At 39.0% G+C, this 23,829-nt stretch overlaps 1 protein-coding gene across 1 annotated transcript in view; it reads left to right on the top strand.

Moving 5' to 3' along the window:
- The first annotated feature begins 4,462 nt into the window (after positions 1-4,462).
- The window catches only part of Kcnn2 (potassium calcium-activated channel subfamily N member 2), a 31,997-nt gene continuing 12,630 nt past the window's right edge, over positions 4,463-23,829 (top strand). The window contains exons 1-2 of the mRNA XM_052155456.1: positions 4,463-4,588; positions 21,240-21,350. Of these exons, the coding sequence (XP_052011416.1) occupies positions 4,490-4,588; positions 21,240-21,350 (210 nt within the window). The 5' untranslated portion in view covers positions 4,463-4,489. The remainder of the gene's footprint in view (positions 4,589-21,239; positions 21,351-23,829) is intronic.

The raw sequence follows: 23,829 nt of genomic DNA, 5'->3' as shown, positions 1-23,829 counted from the left end.
GGGTTGCCATAATTACAATTTTATTTCAAGAAAGAAATGGTTTTAGAAGAAAAATTTATTTATCACATGAATTTAGTCTCTGTCATATTTTTCATGATGTAACCAAGTCTGAATTTTGAGGGCAGAACTGACATTTGGAACACTTTGGTCATTAATAATATTAATAAAATGCTTAATAGGGAAACATTCATGGAAATAGTTTGTCAGCTCTTAGCATTCATGATGGATTAATTAATTAATTGATTAATTTTGCTATTGTAAAGATAAGTTGTGCATAAGCCTTGGGATATAACATTACAAATACAATGTTGACTAGTAAGCAAGAACCATTTCTCTCTGCTTGTTGATTTGGATGTGCCTATGAGAACCTACGGCATGGCCCAGGGAAGCATAGACAAATTTATGTTGCCATACTAGCCAATGAGCACCAACCTCCCTCTAAAATTTTCCCAGAACTAGGAAACAGTGCAATCAAATAAGACCCAGTATTAGTCTTCAAATTCTTTATTATTTTGATTCTAAAGATAGTGTTGATGAGCACTGTATGTATAACATGTCTTATAACCCATATGCACATTTATTAAAAGCTGTTAGAGGTATTGACCGGATCCTGGGAGAAACAGTACAAGCCTGGAGTACCATACTGACTGGTGCATGGTGTGGAGAAGGAGAACTATGAAAAGATAGCATAAATGCTAGCCTTTGCCATGCAGTGCTAAGGGCCAGCGGGAGTGCTGGGCTGGGCCAGCCTACCCCTTAGTGAAGGTAACCCCGGGTGAACTTGAACAAATGCTGAGTTTAACATCAAGCAGTCATGTCTGTTAAGCAGTGCTAGACACAGTCAGTGGTGAATGAAGAGATGAATACGGCATAGAAACTAAAAAGAGGAAGCTCTTTTCAGACCTGAAAGCTATTTAAGTCTACAAAGCTCAAGGTGCCAGCCGTGCAGAACGAGGTGCAAATGTCTTTTGCTGGAACTCTGGATGTCCTCATCTTAAAAGCTTGACTATTATTTAGTGTGTCTTTTATTAAATTAGCACCCCTGCTGGACAGAGACTGCCTCTACCACATAAGTGATTTCTTCATGCCTTTCTCAGACAGTTTTTCTTGTGACCACCGTGTGCATATACCCAAAAGATTCTCCAACATAGAACAAGGACACATGCTACACTGTGTTCATAGCAGCCTTATTTATAATAGCCAGAAGCTGGAAAGAACCCAGATGTCTATCAACAGAGGAATGGATACAGAAAATGTGGTTCATTTACATAATGAAGTCCTATACCGCTATTAAAAACACTGAATTCACGAAATTCTTAGGCAAATGGATGGAACTAGAAAATATCATCCTGAGTGAGGTAACCCAGTCACAAAAGAACACACAGGGTATGTACTCACTGATAAGTAGATATTAGCCCAAAAGCTCAGAATACCCAAGATGCAATTCACAGACCACATGAAGCTCAAGAAGAAGAAAAAACAAAGTGTGGATGCTTCAGTCCTTCTTAGAAAGGGGAACAAAATACTCATGGAAGCAAATATGGAGACAAAGTGTGGGGCAGAGTCTGAAGGAAAGGCCATGCAGAGACTGCTCCACCTGGGGATCTGTCCCATATACAGTAACCAAACCCAAGACACTATTGTGGATGCCCACAAGAGCTTGCTGACAGGAGCCTGATATAGCTGTCTCCTGAGAGGCTCTGCTAAAGCCTGACAACGGTAGATGCTTACAGCCAACCATTGGACTGAGCATGGGGTCCCCAATGGATGAATTAGAAAAGGGACTGAAGGAGCTGAAGGGGTTTGCAGTGCCATAGAAAGAACAATAATATGACCCAACCAGACCCCCAGATCCCCCAAGGACTAAACCACCAACCAAGGAGTACACATGGAGGGACCCATGGCTCCAGCTGCATATGTAGCAGAGGATGGCCTTGTGGGACATCAGTGTGAGGAGAGGCCCTTGGTCCTGTGAAGGCTCAATACCCCAGTGTAGGGGAATTCAAGGGTGGGGAGGTGGGGGGAGGTGGGGAATACCCTCATAGAAGCAGGGGGAGGGATATAGGATAGGGGGTTTTGGGGGTTATAACCAGGAAAGGGGACAACATTTGAAATGTAAATAAAGAAAATATCCAATAAAAAAGAGTAGAGTTCTCTGACTAGTCTGTGAAGTGATTCAATATAAGAAAGATTTGCATATCTCTTTAGTCTTAAATCATATGCATTAATCATTGATGGTGCTATGACTCTGGCATTGACCCAAAAGCTACGGATGGTCTAAGTGATAGTGTCACCATGTTGATGATTCTAATATAATATTTGGGTTTGAGTTGCTAGGAAAGAAATCAGGTGATTGTTCTAATAGTGTCTAATTTGGTCCTTAATTACCTCACTTTGACTATTCACAACTGAGCCTGTCTAAATATAACATAAACACTAGTATGAGAGGGTTTTCCCCCCTCTGAGCTGTTTTCAGAGTTTTTAACTCATAAGCAAAAAAAAAAAAAAAAAAAAAAAAAAAAAAAAAAAAAAAAGGTAATTTATGGAATCCCAAGTATAAAATCTCAACTTCTAAAAACATACGTGTTTCCAATTAGACCTTCCACTATGGGTTTATGGCCTCTGGCACAGCATAAGTCGCACACCATTTTATAAGCATCCACTAACGTTGCAGTGGGGTGCAGTGAGCGTCTAACACAGGGACGAAGGAGGAGACTAGTTGTGCATTTAAGATATTTTATATTTTGTAGTCAAGCGTGAATATACTGAAGAAGAGCAGGCTGGACGTTTCCAGTGAGTGCTTCAGGTTCCCATGGGAGGTTGTGCACCACACCACATCTTGAAAACCAAATATAAAGTGCTAAAAAGAAAAGTGAATGTCTATATCCACATCAAGGCTGAAGTTTGCTTATAGGCAGTAGGGAGACAGGTGTTCTGAGGGACCCCAAGTTGTAGTAGCAAATCTAGAACTTCTTTGCAGTTAATTGTTCTGCCAAAGGTAAAACCACATGCCTCAAAGATAAGTCTTCTGGTTTGCAGTGGTGGGGTAGAAGCCATTCAAAGTGAAGATTCACTTGGTGTGTTGCTAAGACTAGAAGGTGAAACTGTCTAGGACACAACTGTAGATACAAGGAGAGTTAGGAGAACAGTAATTTCTGCCACTGATGGTCTAGGTTATAAAATATTACATGCTTAACAGGGACATGGCTGAGACCCTACTGAGAGCAAAATTAGCATAATGTACTTTATGTGGTTTGTGAGAGATTAGAGGTATGAACTCTTGACAAAGTAAATCATGCTTTGCCAAAAAGTTTTCATTTCACAAATAAAAATTGAAGAAAAAAATGAGAAAATTTGCCCCCTTATCTGTCCTGTGCAGCCCACAGCACAGGTAGGGAAACATATTCCCCAAACAAGTGTGGCAGGGAGTACTCACTAATGCACCTTGATACCATGAATGGGGTATAAGCCAAAGCTGACTTATGTATGTTTTGAAGCACAGGTCCCTTATGTGGAAATTGGACACATTTTGCTCATTATGTTACCATCATAATTGGTGGAAATGTACCCATCGGTCTCCATGGCATGCTAGAAATGCCTCCTGGACTCTAATAAGGGTAGCCTTCTGGGACATCCTGTAAAGGAACATCTACATGGCACAGTCAATGTTTCTACCCCATCCTATTCACAGCATAATATAGTAGTTGTCCTCATTGTTCCTGATGCTGGGTTCTGATCACACCAACCTGTCACTTCTTTTTTTAATACAGGTAACAGGAAACAGGGCCTTAACTTCTCTGTATTTAGAAGGCACAGCAAGAAATGAGGCCAGTGAAGGACTCTCAGCTAGTGTCCTTAGTGGGAAGTGCGTCAAAAGCAAAGAACTCTGTTGGTGACCACAGGTCAAGTTTAAATGTAGAGACTGAAGAGGGCCACTTGGCCCTGGAATGTTCCAAAGATGAATCACAGAAGACTCTTCCAGGGCTGATAATCAGCATGGCCTGATTATTATATCTCTGTGTGTCAGACAGCATGTACATGTCAACCTAAATGTATTGAGAAGGGCGACAAGTATGACAAGGTAGTAAACATAGTCCCAGGAGAGGACACAGCATGACTCTTCTTACTACACATGCACCATGAGATTGGGACAGGACACATTGTCACAAATGTTGGGCACATAAGCACATGGAAGGCTAAGACTCAGTCTACAGAGGAACATGTGTGCATGTATGGACCTTACAGCAGTGAGGATTGATTTTCATCCTGTAAATGATTCATTCTGGTTATTTTTTTTTTAAGTAGACTTTATATTTGTAATCCCTCAGTACATCTAAAGAGAAGAGTTTATAAATGGTATAGTGAAGTCATCAAATCAATGAAATTGTTGTTTGCTGCTGTACTGGAGGGCAGTTATAAACCCTGGCTCTACTTGCTGTTTTTCAGGTACCATGATCAACAGGATGTCACTAGCAACTTCCTTGGAGCAATGTGGTTAATATCAATAACTTTTCTCTCCATTGGTTATGGTGACATGGTACCTAACACATACTGTGGGAAAGGAGTCTGCTTGCTTACTGGAATCATGGTGAGTGCCTTTCCCCTTCCACCTATCTTATTTATGTTTAAGAAGAGGCCAGAAGCACTCCATATGTATAAATGATTGTCCCTTACTGATTTGCTCATAAGAACAAGTTTGGAAATATGCTGAAGGCTTAAAGACCTATTCTACATTATATAGTGTTACGTTTTTTTGTTAATGAATATTGGTTGGATGAAAGGCAGGGGTCTTAGAGCTACTGGGAAAATGCATCAAAACAAAACACAAGCTGTCCCCATCCTGCCTCCATGGAGCCTCCAGCACAAACTCGTGTTTTGAAAATAACTGACAAATGATTGTTAATTACACCTGGAGTACTTACAGAAAGAAGTAAATCTCAAATTGTTTAGGAAACTAAGAAATAAGAATGGACCTCATCAGATGAATTACCTATAGGGTACCGAGACCTCTGGTTCAGGAATTGGAAACATTCTGTCTGAAAGTTACAAGATGTAAGAGTGCAGTGCATTTGACTAAAGTGCATGGGCCCGAGTGATGGGTAACATGCACGGTTGGGAACAGGGATTGCAGGACACTGGGGGAAGGTTTGCTGTAGTGGTGAGTGATGCTGGGTCTTTTCCCAGGAAGCCTAGCAAACTTGGGCATAGTATGTACCCCTCTTCCACTATCCTGTACCCTGAACTGCACACACGCCATTCATTTTGTTATATATAAACTGGGAAAGCATTATGTCCTTGAGAAAGAGAAATAAGGTGGCCACACCTCTCTAGCCAAAGTACTGGTGTAGACCAGAGGAAATGTAAAGTTAACTTTAAATGAAATGAAAATCTTCCTCATAGGGGCAGGAAAGGTAGGCAGATCATGAGAACTGAACTACCCCAGGCTTGAGTTCCTTGAAGACCGATTGGAGATTAAGGCAAAGTAAGAGTGACCAAGTACCTTTGAACTTGGTCACTGGTATTTGAGCCTACTGAGAATATATTGTGGCAGGAAAAGCACTATTGACCAAGACCTCAAGTCAGAAAGCTACAGTCAAATGACACTTTGCTCTTCGCAGTGGAGAATTCCTCAGGGCAGATTGTGTTGGTGGCCATTTGACCCAGTAAGGTAGCAGAGAGGTCATGGGCACAGAAACTCAGGTGTGTACACTAAAGGGTCACATTAAGATGTCAGCTCAACATTATAATGTCCACACACAGGAGAGAATACCAGTTGGCCTTTTTAGGTCCACCCAGAATGGAGTCCCTTGCAACATCTGCTGAGGAAGATGGTGCTAAAGATTTTAGTTACCTAAAAGGACTGAGAGCCTTAGCATCAGGAAAATGGGGACATGCTTCTGCCCTGGATAGACCTGACCAAAGATAAGAAAAGTAGCCATACCAATTTTAAAGACTACTATCAGGATGATCATCCAGCCCAAATTATAAGAATTTGGAGCCATAATTTAACATTATTTCCTTGTAAAATAAAAACACATTTTTGTAAACTTAGTGAACTTAACATTTTTTTCATCATACCTGGTATAGCTCATTAAATGTTGGATATTTTAAAATATCTCCCATTTCCCCTCAAATAATAGCATTTTATTGTATAGCATAAAACTTTGGAAAATAAAATATATAGAAGTGTATTTTTGGAAGGTCCTATAACAAGCCCACAAGGGACATTATCAATGCTATTTATAAACACAGAAATGATAACTACAGTCTTACCTCAGTGCTTCTCAAGATCAACTTGCTAGGTGTTGGAAAGAGATACCCATTTTATTATTAACTGAGGGGTGACTGAGAGGCTCATATACCTTTGTTGCAGACACAAATTTGACTTTAACCTTTCCTAGGCACAGGCACCTTGGGATACATCTGTCTTCTCTTAATATTGCTTTGGGTCTAATGTCTCCAGAACTGCCTCTTCAAAGTCTTGTCTGGCTGCACAGAATCTCTGGTTTGCCTCCTTTAACTGCTTCTGTGATTAGGTTTTACTACTGATCTTTGTTTTGGAAAAGATGTTCTAAGCATCCTTTTATCTATACAGACAAAAACAGTTCTTTGTAATGAAATGTACATGACTTCATTCTTGCTCTGCAAGCTCACAGTGTAACAATAGTCCATTCTGAAACTCGGGGGCTCTATTCTCTCTCCCATATAAGAGCAGATTGTTTAACTGATGTGATTAAAGACTGTTTTCTTGTAACCATAGAAAAATCCACAAATCCTTGAGTAGCCTTTGTTGAAGTGTTTTGGAACCGTGCAGTGGCCCTCCCTTGAGAACAATAATGTCAGGCTACTGGGCAGTCTTCAGGGTACATGTCTAAGAAGTAGATTATAGCCTCTGTAAATTCCTTAGAGAGTTAGAGCAATGCATGGAGGCAAAGTAAATATACTGTGGGGAATGTCAGAGTGAGATTTGTAAAAGAAGATAACATTAGACAAGGCTAGTTTCTTGAAGATGAAGTACGTATGACAAATTTTGTTTGTCTTTGCTTTCTTTTCATTAGAGGGAGTATGATAATTCTTAAGCACTTAGCCAGAGATTACTTATTTCGGTATTTACTTGCCTATTCTTTTAGATCTTTATAGCATATATTATGTAAACTGTGTATTGACAGATTCCCTCAGCTCTAGTCTTTTAATAAACTGTGAATAAAAATATACAATTTACAGTCCTCCTAAGACAGCCCAGGGTCACTCTGCGTCACTGAATGTTACTTCCAGAACTCTCGGCCTTCTCTTCTTACTTGCTCAGCTTTGTAACCCTCGTGTCTGTAACATTTTTATAGAATTTAAACCTTCATGTGGTTGGTTTTTGTTTTGAAGGAGAGTTGGTCTACATGCTAACACCTACAAAGACTCCTTGGAGCCCAGCTTGTTTTCTTCCTAAAGCTAATTGACACTGATGAATTATAGCTTGCCATGGTCCTTGCTGCTTACATTAGTCAAAACTCAAAATTAGGGTATAATTTAGAAGTTTTTGAAAAGCTGAATTTGTGTCATGGGTCATATATTTTTAGAGACAAGGACATTAGACTAAGTTTATTTCTGCACTACTCTGGGCAGAAATATATCATGAAGCCAGGAGGAGAGATTGTTTTCTGTAACATTTCTAACAGAAATCCAAGGAACATTATAAAAATTGGACCTGTCCAGGCATAGAGGGAGGAATTTGGGGAGGGGATCTGGGAGGGGGGCCATTGATAGAGATATAATAAACTTTGGCCCTGGGCTGTAGAGATGGTTCATCAGTAAAGACTGCTGGCTGATCTTCAGGAGGTCAATTCTCAGCAACCACATGGTGGCTGTCAGCCATCTATAAAGTGATCTGATGACTCCTTCTGTCTAATGCCCTCTTCTGTCATACATACATGCATATAGAGTACTCATCTACATTAAATAAATAAATAAATAAATAAATAAATCTTAAAACTTTTAGCCTATCCTTACCTGAATTGCTTATTGGGAATTGAAAGCACAAAGCCTTTCTTGTAATATCTAGCTTTGTTTACAGTATTAGAAATAGGTGCTTATGGAATTCCTAAAATAGGGAGAGATTTAGATACTGATGGATTTCAGGAAGAAATTAAAGATTGGAATTGGAGATCTACCTCAGCCGTAAGTACTTGCTTGGTATGCTGAAGGTCCTAGTTTGATTCCCATTCTCTCTCTCTCTCTCTCTCTCTCTCTCTCTCTCTCTCTCTCTCTCTCTCTCTCTCTCTCTCTCTCCCCTTCCTGTCCCTCTCCCTCTCTTTTTCTCTTATACATGATAAGAAACATAAAATAGAAATCTGCTTTATGCCAAGATTTATCTATAAATAAGATCTCTCTCTTCCTCTCTTTTGCATGTTTTTCGTTCATGTTTACATGTCTGGAAGGGTCAGAGGTCAAAATCATTTATCTTCCTAAATAAGTCTCCACCTTATTTTTTGAAACAGAGTCTCTCCTTATGCTTCAGCCCACTGATTTGTGTAGACTGGTTGGCCAACAGACCCCACATGCCACCGTCTGCAGGAATGCTGGACCCAAAGTCGCTCCTGTTAGTTACTTGTCAGGCACTTCACCACTGAGTCATCTTAATCCTCGTCTCAGCCCCTGCCCCTAAACCATGGAAGAGCTTAACAGAAATCACACTACCTTTCTTTTAGTACAAAAGCATTAAGGTTATAGAAGTATAATTCCTCGACTCTCCCTCCGTTTGAGGAAACACTGAGGACCCGAAGATGTCCTGTTTGGGATGTTCTATTAAACAATGAACTGAATTCTAACTCATTTCCTTCTCTTTTTGAAGGCAAATGGATGGTCAAGTTTCAAGTTCAAGTTTTTTTTCAGTACCAACTAGTTTCTACTGTCTCCAATTTTACAATAGGAATCATCATTTTACCTAGCACTATCCTTTCTCCCATTTTCTGTCTATACATATGTATGTAGCACATCCAGCAAGCTATGCATTTTCCCATATTCCTTAATCTATGATTGTTTCAAAAGGAACCATGTTGATAAGGGTGCCTTTCTACTTTTATTAGAAAGATCACACAAAGCTTTGGCTTTCCTACTTCTATAATGTGATGGTAACTCTTGGCCATTTGGCCCTTCAGACTACGGATAAATGAATTCTGAGGCAGAATTGACTTTAAATATAGAGCAATAGCCATCCATTCAAAGGTGTGAGTGTAAGTGGTTCTTAATAAGTATACTAGACTTGATAAAACAAAGTGGGATCTCCGGGTTAGTCAGGTTTCTTCTATCTCACTAATAATTCTGTATAAAGATTTCCCAGTACATAGCAGTTTGAAAAGACCACACTAATTAATACTTTTTAAACTTATTCAGGAAGCAAAGACAATGTCAGTCCAGGGTAAAGCCTCTATACCACTCTAGAACACTGGATACCAATTCCATGAGCGGCAAGGTTGTAGGATATTTTGGTGTGAGTTGAGGGGTTACCCTCTGAACTCAGTTCAAAGGCGTCCTGGACTAGAGCAATGAATTAGCTCAAGTCACATTGAATCCCATCACATAAGGTCCATCAACAGGAGTAGATGTTTAACTTCATGCAGAAGTGTAGTACATTCAGAAAGGAAAGGAGAATTCTGGACTTTGTCAGTCAGAAAAAAACTAAGTTCCTGATCAACTGCCTAACCAGAACTTTAGTCCTTTCCTGGATTAACTCAGATCAATCTCAGGGCAATTTTATAAGGAACATGACAGCTGCTTTTCCCCAGTGACCGGCAAGTGTAGCTAGGCGCTCTTATGACCTGCTAGGACATAGCACCATCTAAATTGTCTAACCATGTAGCACTTTAGCTTTCAGAACTGCCCTTCACTCTCTAAGTTCATGAACTCACACTGGCACCCTTTCCAATAAAAAACGTTAAATGCAGAGCGACTCAGGGATGATGACCAGTTTTATGCAATACTTCCCTGTTTCCTGCCCAAGAGTACAAGAATGAGCTGACCTAGCAAATCCTAGAAATGGGTTTCCTGGTCCCGCGGGCTTCATCCTGGTACTAAAACAGCCCTGAGCACACCCTTCCTTGGGTTGAGGGCATTTAAAATGAACACTTGACTTCCAGCAGTAATGCCAGCTTCATTTAAAGACAATCAGAGGAAGGACATTTTTGATAAAGGGAAATAATTTTCATGACCTGAGGAAATGTTGTAATACTCTCATGGGTTGTAATATTAACTTGAATGATTTAGAGTGTTTTATTTGCCAAAATTGATGTTTTACCTAGTTATTATGAAAGCATAATTATTTGTGTGTCAGGCAAGGGCACTAAAATATATTTTTGCTTCTTAGCTATTGAATCAGTCAGCCTCAGAAATACAAAAGTAGGTGATATTGTCAAATATTTGCTTGCCTTTGTCTTGAAGAACAAGTTGATAGATATATTAAAATGAAAGTTAAGGACTAAAAAGATGCTGCTGTGTTATTGCACGAGGAGCCGGATTAAATTCCAAGTCCCTGTATGGTGGCTTAAAACCATCCATAACTCCAGTTCTAGGGGATCTGATGCCCTCTTCTGACCTCTGCACGCACCAGGAGTACACAGGGTACACCAACATACATACAGACAAAGCATTCATATACATAAAATAAAGGCTAACCTTTAAGTGGCTAAATTTAATTCTAAAATGAAGAGTTCATTTTAGATTAAAAGATGGACATTTAAGAATTATATTTTTGGTAAATCTTGATTATCATTGAATACTCTAAATTGGCTATTAAAATGCTGTTTGCACTCTAATAAACTATTATACAAACCACACAAGAATAACTTAAAACTGAAATACTATGACCCTTAGTGGTTTTAACAGGCCATTAACCATAGTGTTCGGGATTCTGGGATTAAAATGAAAATCATGAATTCCATTATTAAGTTAGATCTTCAGAAGGTGTCTTTTTATAAGCAGTAATTGAAATGGTCCTGCAGTGCTCTATCAAAGCAGCTTCCTTTTTTATGCCTGTGTCTTTAAGTTAACTTCATCCCAAAGTAGTATTTCAAGATGGTTCTTGGAAGCACTTAAAGGATTCACCGTCACTAGGTGACCGGACATGAAAACGCCATGCTGTCGAATTTCTTGAGCACCAATCAAGGAGCAGTTCAGGGAGGTAGATATCTTCAGCTTCTCTTGCATCCTGGATGTGAGAATAGCTGCCACTTCTGTGGTCTAGTGGGAGACGGAGAGGGGAAGCCGGCACTTTTATCTGTCACCAGTGACTACTCTGCACGTGTTGGGAATGGGTTAAAACTTTGGCCAGCTCCCATTTGAGTTTGACCTGCTCAGGCTCCAGAGCACTCATAGTGCTTCTCATGACTTGCTTTTTCTGACACAAGCTGGCTCCACCCCTCTTCCTTTTTCCAACTTTCTTTCCTATTTATCATTTACTTTAGTAGATGAAAAGATGATAAACTACACATAGATGCAAAACTTAACACTCTTATTTTTAATACATGAGGTCACAACCACCCTGTCCTTGAATTAGCTTTTGGTGACCAGAAGGCAGGTTAATGATTTGCTTTGGATTCTCATTAAAAACAGAAATTAAAATGGGTGACAAGAAGCCAGGATTTATTTCCTAACTTTGGTGAAAGGACCATGACTCATCGTATTAAAGGCATACAGGGATCTTAATTCCAGAGAGGAACATATGTTAGTCCCAACTGTTTTTACATGAGCTGTGGTGGTTGTGTACTGGAGAAAGTATAAAACCACACTTGCATTCTTACATTATGAAACAGAATGGCCCTGAAGTAGACACTGAATAGATAGGAGCAATGACTCAGTTACTACAGACACTTGCCTGTGGCCAGGAATTCTCCTCGAACTCTGAAACTGTTCTGAGACCAACAGTTCTGGTTTGCACAACTGTAAAAAATTAAACAACCAGAGTTATTTTTGAAACATAATTCTGCACACATATACATATTTAAAGAACTCAGATAGGTCTGAACTTAAGGTTTCCCTAATTACACTGAAGGACACTGAAACATATGGAAAAGATGTCTTTGTATTTAAGTTAAGGCTTTGTGTTTAAAAGGTTTAATGATTTTCCCTCTTAGGATGGTTTGTATATGCTTGGCTCAAGGAGTGGCACTATAGGTATGGCCTTGTTAAAGTAGGTGGTGTCTCTGCGGGCTTGGGATTTAAGACTCTTGTCCTAGCTGCCTTTGGAATAAGAAGTGGAACTCTCAGCTCCTCCAGACCCATATCTGCCTGGAAGCTGCTCCCATCTTGATGATAGTGGACTGAACCTCTGAACCTGTAAGCCAGTACCAATTAAATGTTTTCCTCATAAGAATTGCCTTGGTCATGGTGTCTATTCACAGCAGTAAAATCTTAACTTAGACACCTCCTTCATTTCTGTTTTTTTTTTTATTTTTATGTAATTTGTTGGCTTTCTAAGACTGTCTCTCTTATACACCCATGTCAACCTCCAACTCTTGATGTAGCTGAGGATGACCTTGAACTCCTGTTCTTCCTGCCTCAACTTCCCAAGTGCTGGGATTACTGGCGTAGGCATCATACTTGACATCAACAACAGGGTTTCTAAATGCCTGACTGGGTACAGCTTACAGGCAGACAGGATAAGGGGGTGAAAAGTATAGGTAACAGTTGAGAAATTACTAAATCGTTGGATCCGCTTGCTTCTCTGCTCTGCTCCCAAGGTGCTCGTTTGAAAGCACAAGTCATTTGGTGAGTTAGAGAGCACTCATCAAGAAACGGGCCAGCAATAGGAAAGAGGAGGGCCCAGAATAAATGCAAGAAAAAACTGCTTCCCAAGGCTCTGGATGCCAGTGATTTTCCACTCCTATTAGGATTTTGATTTCTTTCCAGAAGGATCTCAGCAGTGGCCACCTGCCCAGGGAGAGAAATATTCATTGTCTTGTGCCAACTGCCCTGTCACGGCTGTCTGTAGCAGTTTGGAGCCCCTTGGTTTTCACATTCTCTGCCTATTGGAGGAGCCCAGCTGCCCCCACTAAGAAGCAAGAGTGATCAAATAAGCAACAGGTGTCCCTGTGGGTCCATCGAGTGTTAGCCTGGGCAGAGGAAGGTGCAGGTGGCTAGTGATTAATCAGCCGTTCACTGTCAGGCAGAGTTATTTAGATTTTGTAACCAAAAGCCAACTGCATAGGTACAGATGTTTCTTCCTAAAATCTGCTCTTCCTTCATCAAGATCTAGCAATAAAACCACTTTGTCTTCAGGGAGCACAGATTATCATGGTACCCGTCACCCCTCACACCTGCATCTTCTACCATCTTCACCAGTAACTTAAAAAGCTATCACTCTTTTTAAGGTTAAGTTCAGCTTGCTATATTCTGTTCACATCCTCCTTTGTCTACAGGACAGACTGCCAGCGAATCAATCACTGCAGGATTGAATAGGTTACAGATACCGGTTCTCAACAGTGGAGCTCTTGTGAGTCTAGTTCATGATCAAAGCTGTGAACTATTGATTTGAAAGTTGCAGCAGTTACAGGGTTGGAGTAAAGACTCGGAGGCTGGGTGACTGCTCTTGCCAGACCCATGTGCAGTCCAACCAAACACATGGCATACACACATTAAACAAACAAACAAACAAACATTAAAAAGGAATAGTGGTGACTTATTTGATATTTAACAATATTGCTCAATAGTTAAGCCTTTGTACTTGAAGAGTTCACCAGATAAAATTAGGTAAACTGACATTTGTTTTGATATATAATGTATCATGGATATGGAAATGATCATACATATGGAAAATATGTGATACTAAATATAGATATCAATATCATAGTGCGGGACTAAGGGCGGGAAATGAAATCAATGTTAATCCAGGTCAACAACTGAATCCTAGCTTAATTTAGCTTTCAGTGGATCTAAAAGCCAAGGATTAACTAGACAGTGTCTCGGATTATAGTCTTTTCCTTTCTGGTGATAACTTACTTCACAGAACTAGGTAAAAGAAGATCGTCAAACACTGTAAATTTATGTAAAATGCATCTGCTCATTGGGGCCTTATCTATGTGATTATAATTATCAGGCTATAGCAGGGTAAACAAATATATTTACATTATCATTTTTCCTCTTCTTTTTCTTACCATTCTACGCTAATGGCAGTAGCTCATTCTTGGGGATTCCCACCCCAATTCCTATTCACTCTTTGGGCTTATAACTCAGTACTAAGTCATGTTTATTAATTCAAATAGAAATGGAAAAATTCTATAAACTTATAACAAAGTATCTGTAAATTGAATTTACTAATGCTTATAGGAATGTATCCAACAGTAAGATTAGATATTTTCTTCTTTTTTTAAAGATGCTTTTTTTTCATTTATTTTATTTATATAAGTACATTATAGCTGTCTTCAAACATACCAGAAGAGAGCATTGGATCCAATTACAGATGGTTGTGAGCCAATATGTAGTTGCTGGGAATTGAACTCAGGACTGCTCAGGAAGAGCAGTCAGTGCTCTGAACCGGTGAGCCATGTTTCCAGCCAATAATTTCTTAAAAGACAATTTATTTTACTTTTTAAATGTTTGATCATTTACACAGAGTATGTACTGTTTATAAAAGCTGCCATTTTCTTTTTCCTTCTTTTTTTTAGATTATAATATATACTTTCCTGTTTTCATTTCCTCCCTCCAAACACTCCCCTCTATTCTCTATTAAATTCATAGCCTTTTTTCATTAATTGTTGTTACAAGCATCTATACATATACATGAATAATCCCAAATATAATCTGCATAGTCTGTAAAATGTTACTTTTTATAAGTGTTTTCGGGGCTGACCATTTGGTGTTGGATAACAAATTGGCATACGCTTCTCTGGGGACGCTGGTTTCTCCCACTCTCAGCATTCCTTGGTTGACTGTAATTATTTGGTCTGTAAGGTTGAGGTCTTATGGCCTGTTCCCTGTCCACACTGTTGTCCTCATTCAGCTCAAATTTAGACAGTTGTATGAGCGAGACTTTATGGATGTAGCTTCTGCATTACTAGGAGACAGTCTCACACCAAACTCCCTGATCCTGTGTGTCTTACAGTCTTTCTGCTCTCCTCTTCTGTAATGTTCCCTGGGCCTTAGGCACAGGAGTTATTTTGTGGATATATTGATTAAGGCTGAACTACACAACTCTGCATTTTGATTGGTTGTGGTTTTTGTAGCACTCTCTATCTGTTGCAAAAAGAGTTGCGGTGGTGGCGCACGCCTTTAATCCCAGCACTTAGGAGGCAGAGGCAGGCGGATTTCTGAGTTTGAGGCCAGCCTGGTCTACAGAGTGAGTTCCAGGACAGCCAGGGCTTTACAGAGAAACCCTGTCTTGAAAATAAATAAATAAATAACCAAATATGCTTGTTTAGTTAAAAGAGAACCTATAACTACCATTTAAGATCTAGTTCTGTGTAGTTGATTAGGTTTCTAGTTCCATGCATGGTTTTAGTTTCATTAGAGAGTTGTAGTTACTGTTAAGGCATGTGTGCCACTACTGAACTCTTAAGGTTATTGCTCCATGCCAGTTGATTGTTTTAGTTCATATGTGTCATAGCTGAGTAGGCCTGCTGATTGCTTCCCTCCTTTGGAAGCTTGCATGGTACCTTTGGATTCCATGAAAACTGGTTCTTGAGACAGTCAGTTCCAGCTCAGGGGCTTCTGATGTCTTCAGCAACAGGGACTTAACTTGTACCCCTGGGTCCTAACCAAAGGCAATAGTAATAGTCTGTAATGTTTTGGGAGTCTCTTTGACATGCCTGACCAACAACTCAAAGAAAAGAGGACTTCTCATTTATGGTGCTGTGGTTTTTAACAAATGATCTTTGGCTCTTGTAGGGATCATTATCAGCCCAGATGGGAAATTTCCATTTTACTTATATGTGTGTGTGTGTTATAAGTTGCTGTTGTTGTTGTTGTTGGGTAGTTGATAGTGTGCTCCATCTTGACTTTTCTTACTGTTGTTTTGCCCTCCTTCTGTATTTATCCTTTTTCTCCTCCCTAATTAGAGCCCTCTTTTAGAGTCTCCTGTTGTTTCCTGGTTTCCCAAGCAAATCATTTATACACTGCTTATTCCTCTTTCTGTTGATCTCCCTTTCACCTATCAGAGCAATAGTCCCTGTCTTAGTTAACATATATATTGCTATTATGAAACACCATGACCAAAACAATTTGGGGAAAAATGGGTTTTTTTTGGTTTACACTTATATATCACTGAAGGAAGTTGGGACAGGAACTCAAACAGAGCAAGAACATAGAGGCAGGAGCTGATGCAGAGGCCATGCTGGAGTGCTGCTTACTGGCTTGCTGCTTACTGGCTTGCTGCTTACTGGCTTGCTGCTTACTGGCTTGCTGCTTACTGGCTTGCTGCTTACTGGCTTGCTGCCCATGCCTTGCTTATCCTGCTTTGTTATACATCCCAGGATGACATCACCCACAATAGGCTGGGCCCTCCACCCTCCCTCTCTTGTCAATCACTAATTAAGAAAATACCCTACAGGGTTGCCTCTCCCTACAGTGAGAATGAGAGTCAGCTTTCTACATACTCTCTACAGTTTCTACGGCTTGATCTCATGGAGACTTTTTCTTGAGGTTACATCCTTTCAAATAACTTTAGCTTGTGTCAAGTTGACATAAAACTATTCAGCAGATTGTCATTTTACCTTCCTGTTTCTACTGTTACTCCAGGATAGGTACTCATACCTGAAGGTTAAATGGGAGTTTCTAACAATAGAAAACATGTGATGTCTTTCTTTCATGAGTTACCTCATGCACTATGTCCTTTCTAGTTCTATCCATACACCTACAATGTTCATAACTTAACTTTTCTTTACAACAGAATAGTATTCCATACTGTGTGCGTACCGTATTTTCACTACCCATTTATTGCTTGAGGACCTCTAGGCTGTTTCCATTCCTTAGCTATGGTGCATAGAGCAGCAGTGAGCATGGCTGGCTATGTTTCTGTGAAATAGGATGTTGAGTCCTTTGGGCATATGCCAAAGAGTGGTATACCGGTCTTATGGTAGATTCTTCTTTTTTAGCCTTTTGAGAATTCCACACAAACCTCAAGAATGAATGGCTAGACGAGATTGCAATCCCACCAACAGTGCAAAGGAGAGTTTCCTTTCCCCACACTCCCTACAGTGAGGATGGAGTCCTCTTTCCTCACCTACCCCACAATTCATTCTCTCTTGTTTGTTGATCTTTGCCATTATGACTTCAGCAAGATGAAATCTCCAAGTTGTTTGGATTTTCATTTTCCTAATTGCCATGGAGATTTTAATTTTTTTTAATTATTTTTAGCCATTTTTTTCATTTCAGAAGAATCTCAATGTTCAGATCTCAAGACCGTTTTTGAATGACTATCATCATCTTGGGTTTTTTTTTTAAAGTTCTTTATATATTCTGGATGTTAATCCTCTGTCACATGTATAGCTAGCAAAGATTGTTTTACAGTATATGGACTTCCTTTTCACCTGGTGGATTGTTAAGTCCAGTTGATATCTGCTGTTAATTAGTTCTGATATTTCCCTGTTAATTTTATTTTTTTGTCTAAAAGACCTGTCTATTGGACAAAGTAGGTATTGAAAGAAACTACTGTTGATAGGTTGGTGTTAATCTGTATAATTAAATCCAGGGATACATTTTTTTTAATGAAATTAGGTACAATAGAATTTGGTGCATCTATGGTTAGGATAATGATATGTTCATCTTTACTATCCCCTTGATTAGTATGAAGTGCCTCTCTATATCTCTTTGCTTAGTTTTTGTTTGAAGTTTGTTTTGTCAGATATTAGGATAGGTGCCTGCTTCCTGGTCCCATTTGATTTGTTATCCATTTGAAAGGATAGAGTACTGTTGTTCTTTCCTTTTACTATAAGGGAATACCTCTCTTTAAACCAAGACGTGTTTCTTGTAGATAAAAGATGTAGATGAATTTTGTTTCATCCAGTCTACTTGTATATTTTGATTAGAAATTTGAGGCCATTGATATTAAAAATTATTATTGAAATATGTGTTAGTTTTGGTCATTGTGTTGTAGGTTTTTTAGTATTCTTGTTTATATTATTAGTGATGCTTTGGGTTTCATAGTCATGACATCAAATTTATTATCACAGTATCTCTATTATAATCATTTCTCTCTTCAGCCCAAAATACTGCTTCTTATATTTTTTTCCTCTTTCAGTGATGGTAGATAATTTTGCTGGGTACATTAGTCTAGGGTGGCTGTCATAGTCTTCTAGTATTTTTGGACTTATAATGAATTACCTCAGCATCTTGATTATCAGTTGAGAAATCAGCTGTTTTTCTAATGGGTCTTCCTTTATGCGACTTATATATTTGTTGACTCTTGCAGCTATCAACAGTCTTTGTGCGTTATGCTTAGTATTTTAACTGTGTAATGACATGGGATGATCTTTTCTGGTGTTGTCTACTTGGTGGTCTGTGTGCTTCTTCTATCTTAGTTTGGGGAAGATCTTGTGGTTGATCTGGTCTATGTTATTTACTTGGGGTTCTTCTTTCTCATCTATGCCTGCAATTGTTAATTTTTTTCATGGTATTTCACATATTCTGGATGTTTCTTTCATGTGTTTTATTAAGATTTTTGTATCCCTTGCTTCTTTGGTCTAGATCATCCTCTACTTTCTCTTCAAGTCCTGATAGTCTTGAAGATATCTTCTGCTGTGTTCAATCTGCTTGTAAGACTTTCCTTTGAGTTTCCTAGTTGAATTATTGGGTTTTCAATTCTATGTTTATTGAATGTTGAGTCCTCTTCAATGTTTCTATCTCCTTATTGAATTCTTATTGAATTCCGGATTGTTATTGTCATTTCCATGTTCCTTATGTTTTCGTTTTGTTTTGTTTTTTGTTATCACCCAGGCATTTAGTGTATTCTCCTTAATTTTACAGATTTGTTTCTTTGTGTCCTCATTTTAAACTTTTTAGATTTTTTAATGAAGTTTCTGCTTTTTTTTCTAAAAAATTCTGTGTCCTGTGGTTTATCTAGGCAATTCTCATAGCAAATACCAGGACTGGTAGATTTGGAAGAAAAGAGACTTGGTTGATATTTCATATTGTTTGTATTCTTGCAAAGAGATCTGGGCATGTGGAGTTATTTTTAAGTTTTAGGGCTAATATGGATATGTTGTTGGGTTAGAAGAGAGTATGTGTGGATGGGTTGGGCATAGAGGTTGGAAACGGCTTGCATTGAATCAGGTTGGGTAGGCAGAAGGGATGTGTATCCCATCCAAGCCTAGAGTATGGGTATAGAGATGGATCTGGATCTGGCTGGGTGGAAAGGTTGGATGTGTGGCATGGAAATGTCCTAGGGGTTGGGGTATAGGTAGAGTCCTGGTAGAAGTTTAGAGAATACTGTGGATAAGGCAGGGGTAACCAGATTAGCACTGGATGTAGGACCATGGTTTGGGGGTAAAGACATGGATAGGTAGGGTCAGGAAGACTTACAGGGCAAGACCCTGGAAAACCATGTGGGAGATGTAGAGAGTTTGGATACTGCATAGATGGAGCCTGTGTATGGCAAATATGGCATTACAGGCTAGACCCTGGAAAAGAAGCTGGAGAGTCTGGCTGTGTAGAGAGGTTGGACTAGCACCAACCATTAATTTGAAACAACCCAGAACAAAACAAATCATTAAAACTCAAAGTACTCTGGATAACACTTCTCACAAATGGACTTGATTGTAGGTTTTTTTTTTTTTCATTTTTCTTTCCCAATATGGTCCATTTAAAAATAAAACTGAAATCATTATTGCCTATTAAATATTGTGTTGTATCTTCAAATGATTTTCAAATGAATTTGAACCAACCTGTGGCCCACATGCTCCCCATGACCAATGACAGCTGTGAGTGTATCTGTGAATGACATGACAAAGCTGAAAGCTTTCTTAAAACTTTAGTGGTGTGTGTTTGTGTGTGTGTGTGTGTGTGTGTGTGTGTTAATTAGATCAGTACCTTTAAAGACTGGGCAATGTAGGAGACAGATAGGAGGGCAATAAGTCACATATTCCATTATTCCCCAGTATTACTTACTTAAGATGATGACTAGTACACTTTGAAGACACCAACTTGCCATTTTTAATATGAGATTTTTTTAGACCTGTTGGCAATCAGGAAGAGCATATTACCTTGTGGAAATTTGAGACTTGATTCAGCAAGGTGCACTCTTCCTTTTGGTGACATCAAAAGATTGATACTAGAAACTGGTTGAGAGTCAAGTGAATGGAAAGATCCACCAGTATTATATCATCCTCCTGTGTATGAAACTCCTACATGGATGCTTTAGTGTGCTCATCCCTTTTCTCCTCTGTTGCCTCATAAGACTAAAATTCTGTCAGGATTTATGGTCTTCCTTCATAGCCACTGCCATGCCTCCTTCCCTACCAGTAGGTTTGCTGTGCCTCAGGCCAGTGAAGTGGCTGTGGCATGTAACATTGCATGTGGTCCTGATCTGTTTCCACAAAGATGGCACCTCCACTCTTCACAACTCAGGTTGAGTGAACCTTAGCCATAGAACGAGAGGCCTAAAACCCTTAGGGTACCCCACAGTGTCTCTCATACTCCTTTGTCTAAGATTAGCTAGATGAACTATGGTTTGAAAGGTAACGTCATTGCTTCCCAAATGAAGGCATCTCCTGGCTTTCTGCACACCATGCTTTGTTGGGTCCAGGTTCACAGCCCTACGTTCTTCCATGACAGTCTACCGCTCTCCTTCCTGTTGTACCTCCACCTACTTGCCTGAAAGCCTGCTGGTCTCATCCCAAGAGAAGATTTTGAAATGCTAGGTTTTTTTTTAAAAATCTTCATTTCTAGTCCATGTACTTATGTTAATTTGTTTAATATGCTTATATAATTATAGGTGTATAACAGATTTCCTGTTTTTAAAGAAAATTTATGTTTGAAAATTCAGGAAGTTGGTTTTCAGCTATTTATTCCTTGTGATGAAATCGTGTTTTATTCATTATTTTGCTTTAGTTTTAAAAATAGGTAAACTAGGATTTTATACCTTAAAGGAACATTGCTTACAATTGTTAACCACATAATTTTCTGTGGTGCTTATGGAAGGCATTGAAAGGTATCATTTTTGTTTTGCTTGAGAAAATTAATGTTTGATACAAAACAACCTGTAAGGTAGCTGGGATCAAAAGTATTAATTAATTCTTGGGGGTTTCCTCTTTCTTTGCTTTTAGGGTGCAGGTTGCACAGCCCTGGTGGTAGCCGTAGTGGCAAGAAAGCTAGAACTTACCAAAGCAGAAAAACATGTGCACAATTTCATGATGGATACTCAGCTGACCAAAAGAGTAAGTAGATATGTCACCGTACACTGTGCTGTTCCCACATTGGGAAATACAGTTTTTCATTAAGACATATAAAGCAGAGATGCCACAGGTTGAGGACAGACATTCGTGGAATTGGCTCCATCTCTTGTATTTTACAAATGGACTACCTAACATCAGGTCAATTAGGAATAATTGCATAATCTTGGTATTTACATAAAAGTAGATCCCATAAATCAAGATAATAGGCATACTCAACTTTTCAGCACAGTAATCAATGTTAGGTTGTGTAGAAAAGAACACACTATCAGTTGAAAATGGGAATTTTATGGTAAAATAAGTCAACAAATTTGTGCTGAGCTTCCGTGAGCATCCCTGTGTTCGAAACACTGGTGGTAGAAGTATAAAATCTTCTTTCTGTGACTTAAAGGTCTTAAAGTTCACCCTCCAATTATTAGAAGTAAGCATAGCAATAAACAGTATTGACAGAGTACGCATTTTGGCCACATCCAGGCTTGACCTGAGTGAGAACTTGCTTCACCCCCAGGAAGACTGTGAGGGAAGCCTTGTTTTGGCTGTTCCATACAGTTTGGACCGGAACACACAGAGCTTAAGACAGTTTGCTCATAGCCCTGACACCAAGCAGGAAAGAATAGAAATGTTTTTGTTAGGCTATACCTTTAGCTTTTTGGATAGTCACTTGAGACATCAAAATGCCAAAGTCAAAAATACCTCAAAATTATCTTGTAACATCTCGTAGCAGTCCCTGCTTCCCAAAGTAGAATTCTATCAGGCTGTCATTGAGATAATTAAATGCATTGTCACTTGGTAACTCCACCCACAAAAGAATCAATAGAGTCTTCAGATAAAGTTCCAACTTTCAGTAGTTTCCTTCTGAGTACAAAAATGATCTTTTTAGCTAAGCCTGCTTGCAGTCTCATATTGTACCAAAGGGAAAAGATGATCAGCTAGAGCCAGCATAGTAGGACCCTGTTTCAAAACACAAATAACAGGCAACCATGAAAAGTATTTCCAATACAGAAGTTATTTTATTGCAAATTCGGATTTACACAGATTGATTTACTTATGAAAGGGTTCCACAGATTGATTTACTTATGAACATGAATTTCAGTAGCCTTACTCAATACTTCAGACCCTACAGCTAACTGTACTTCAAGAATCTAGTAGAAGAGCCAACCCCCACCCCACCCAACTGCATGTTATTTTTAGCATGATTTTGCCACTTCCAAATATCTTTTTAATTACAAATTTTATGTATTATTATGAAGGTGACTACTTGTGATATGGTGTGTATGTGGAGGTCAGAGAACAACACTGTGGAGTCCTCTTCTTTCACCTTTATTTAGACTACTGAGTTGGAACTCAGTTTGCAAGGCTTGCAGAACCTTTATCCCCTACACCATTCCTCCCCCCTCCCCCCTTTATTTCTCCCCAGTATCCCCCTAGTCTTTTCAACTCCTATTGTCTATCCTCAAAACTCCGGACCATTTCTAAAGTGATGACGGGGGAAAGATAGAAGAGAAGGGCTAGATGGAAGTATCTTTTCAGAGATCTAGAAGTGATCTCTGTGGATTGGTGTTAGTACGTATGCAACCCAGGAATCATTGTATTCTGCCCTGTGCATCCCATAGGGTTGGCCAATAAGGTTCTCTCTCGGCAGAGCTGGTGTCAGGAGTCACAAGTGTTACTGTATCAAAGGGGAATTTCTATAAAGTCTTTCATAACTCATGCTATTTTATCATGACTATCATACTTTTCTCAGGAATTAAATCAGCACTACAGAGTGTTTGAAGTTGTGGCAGAAGTCACAGGGCTTGCCAGGTGCTTCTGTACTAAAAGGCTGTTTAAATTTCAAAACTTACATTCAACCAGATACCCATTGGCTTTAAAAATATTATCTTCCTACTCCTTTAGAGTGAAACTGCTTTGCAATATTTTTTGCGAGTTTCTAAGCCAACCAGCTTGCTGACCAATTAAATTTTCATAGGCAGGATGTCATTAGGTAAAAGTATACATGTTAAGATGGTAGTAGAATGAAACATAAATTTATAGTTTATGATACTCACCTCATTCTGGTACTTGGCACAGTATGTGACTAGAACCCTCTAATATTCATCCTCTCAAGATTTTATGCAAGGTCATCAACTTAATGACTGTCATTTACTTGGAACATACTTCAGTTGGTTGTTTATGGAATTTCTAAGTGGAATCCATATAAAATTTTAATATGTTTAAGTAATAATTCCAAAATCTTCAATGATTTCTGAAAGAAACTAAAAGTAAGGATATATATGTATATGTCCTTTTATATTATATATTATATAGTAATATATATATATACATATATATTACTAAGATGAGACACTAAAGTACAAACTCAAGAGCACTACATATTGTTGAAATACAAGTGTTCTTTCACACACTCCATAGGAGAGAACTTTTACCCCAATGGTTAGCAGGGGATCAGGTCATAAATATTCTG

Source organism: Apodemus sylvaticus, chromosome 13 (genome assembly GCF_947179515.1).
Source record: "Apodemus sylvaticus chromosome 13, mApoSyl1.1, whole genome shotgun sequence".
Lineage (NCBI taxonomy): Eukaryota > Metazoa > Chordata > Mammalia > Rodentia > Muridae > Apodemus > Apodemus sylvaticus.
This window is presented reverse-complemented; position numbering and strand designations above follow the sequence as displayed.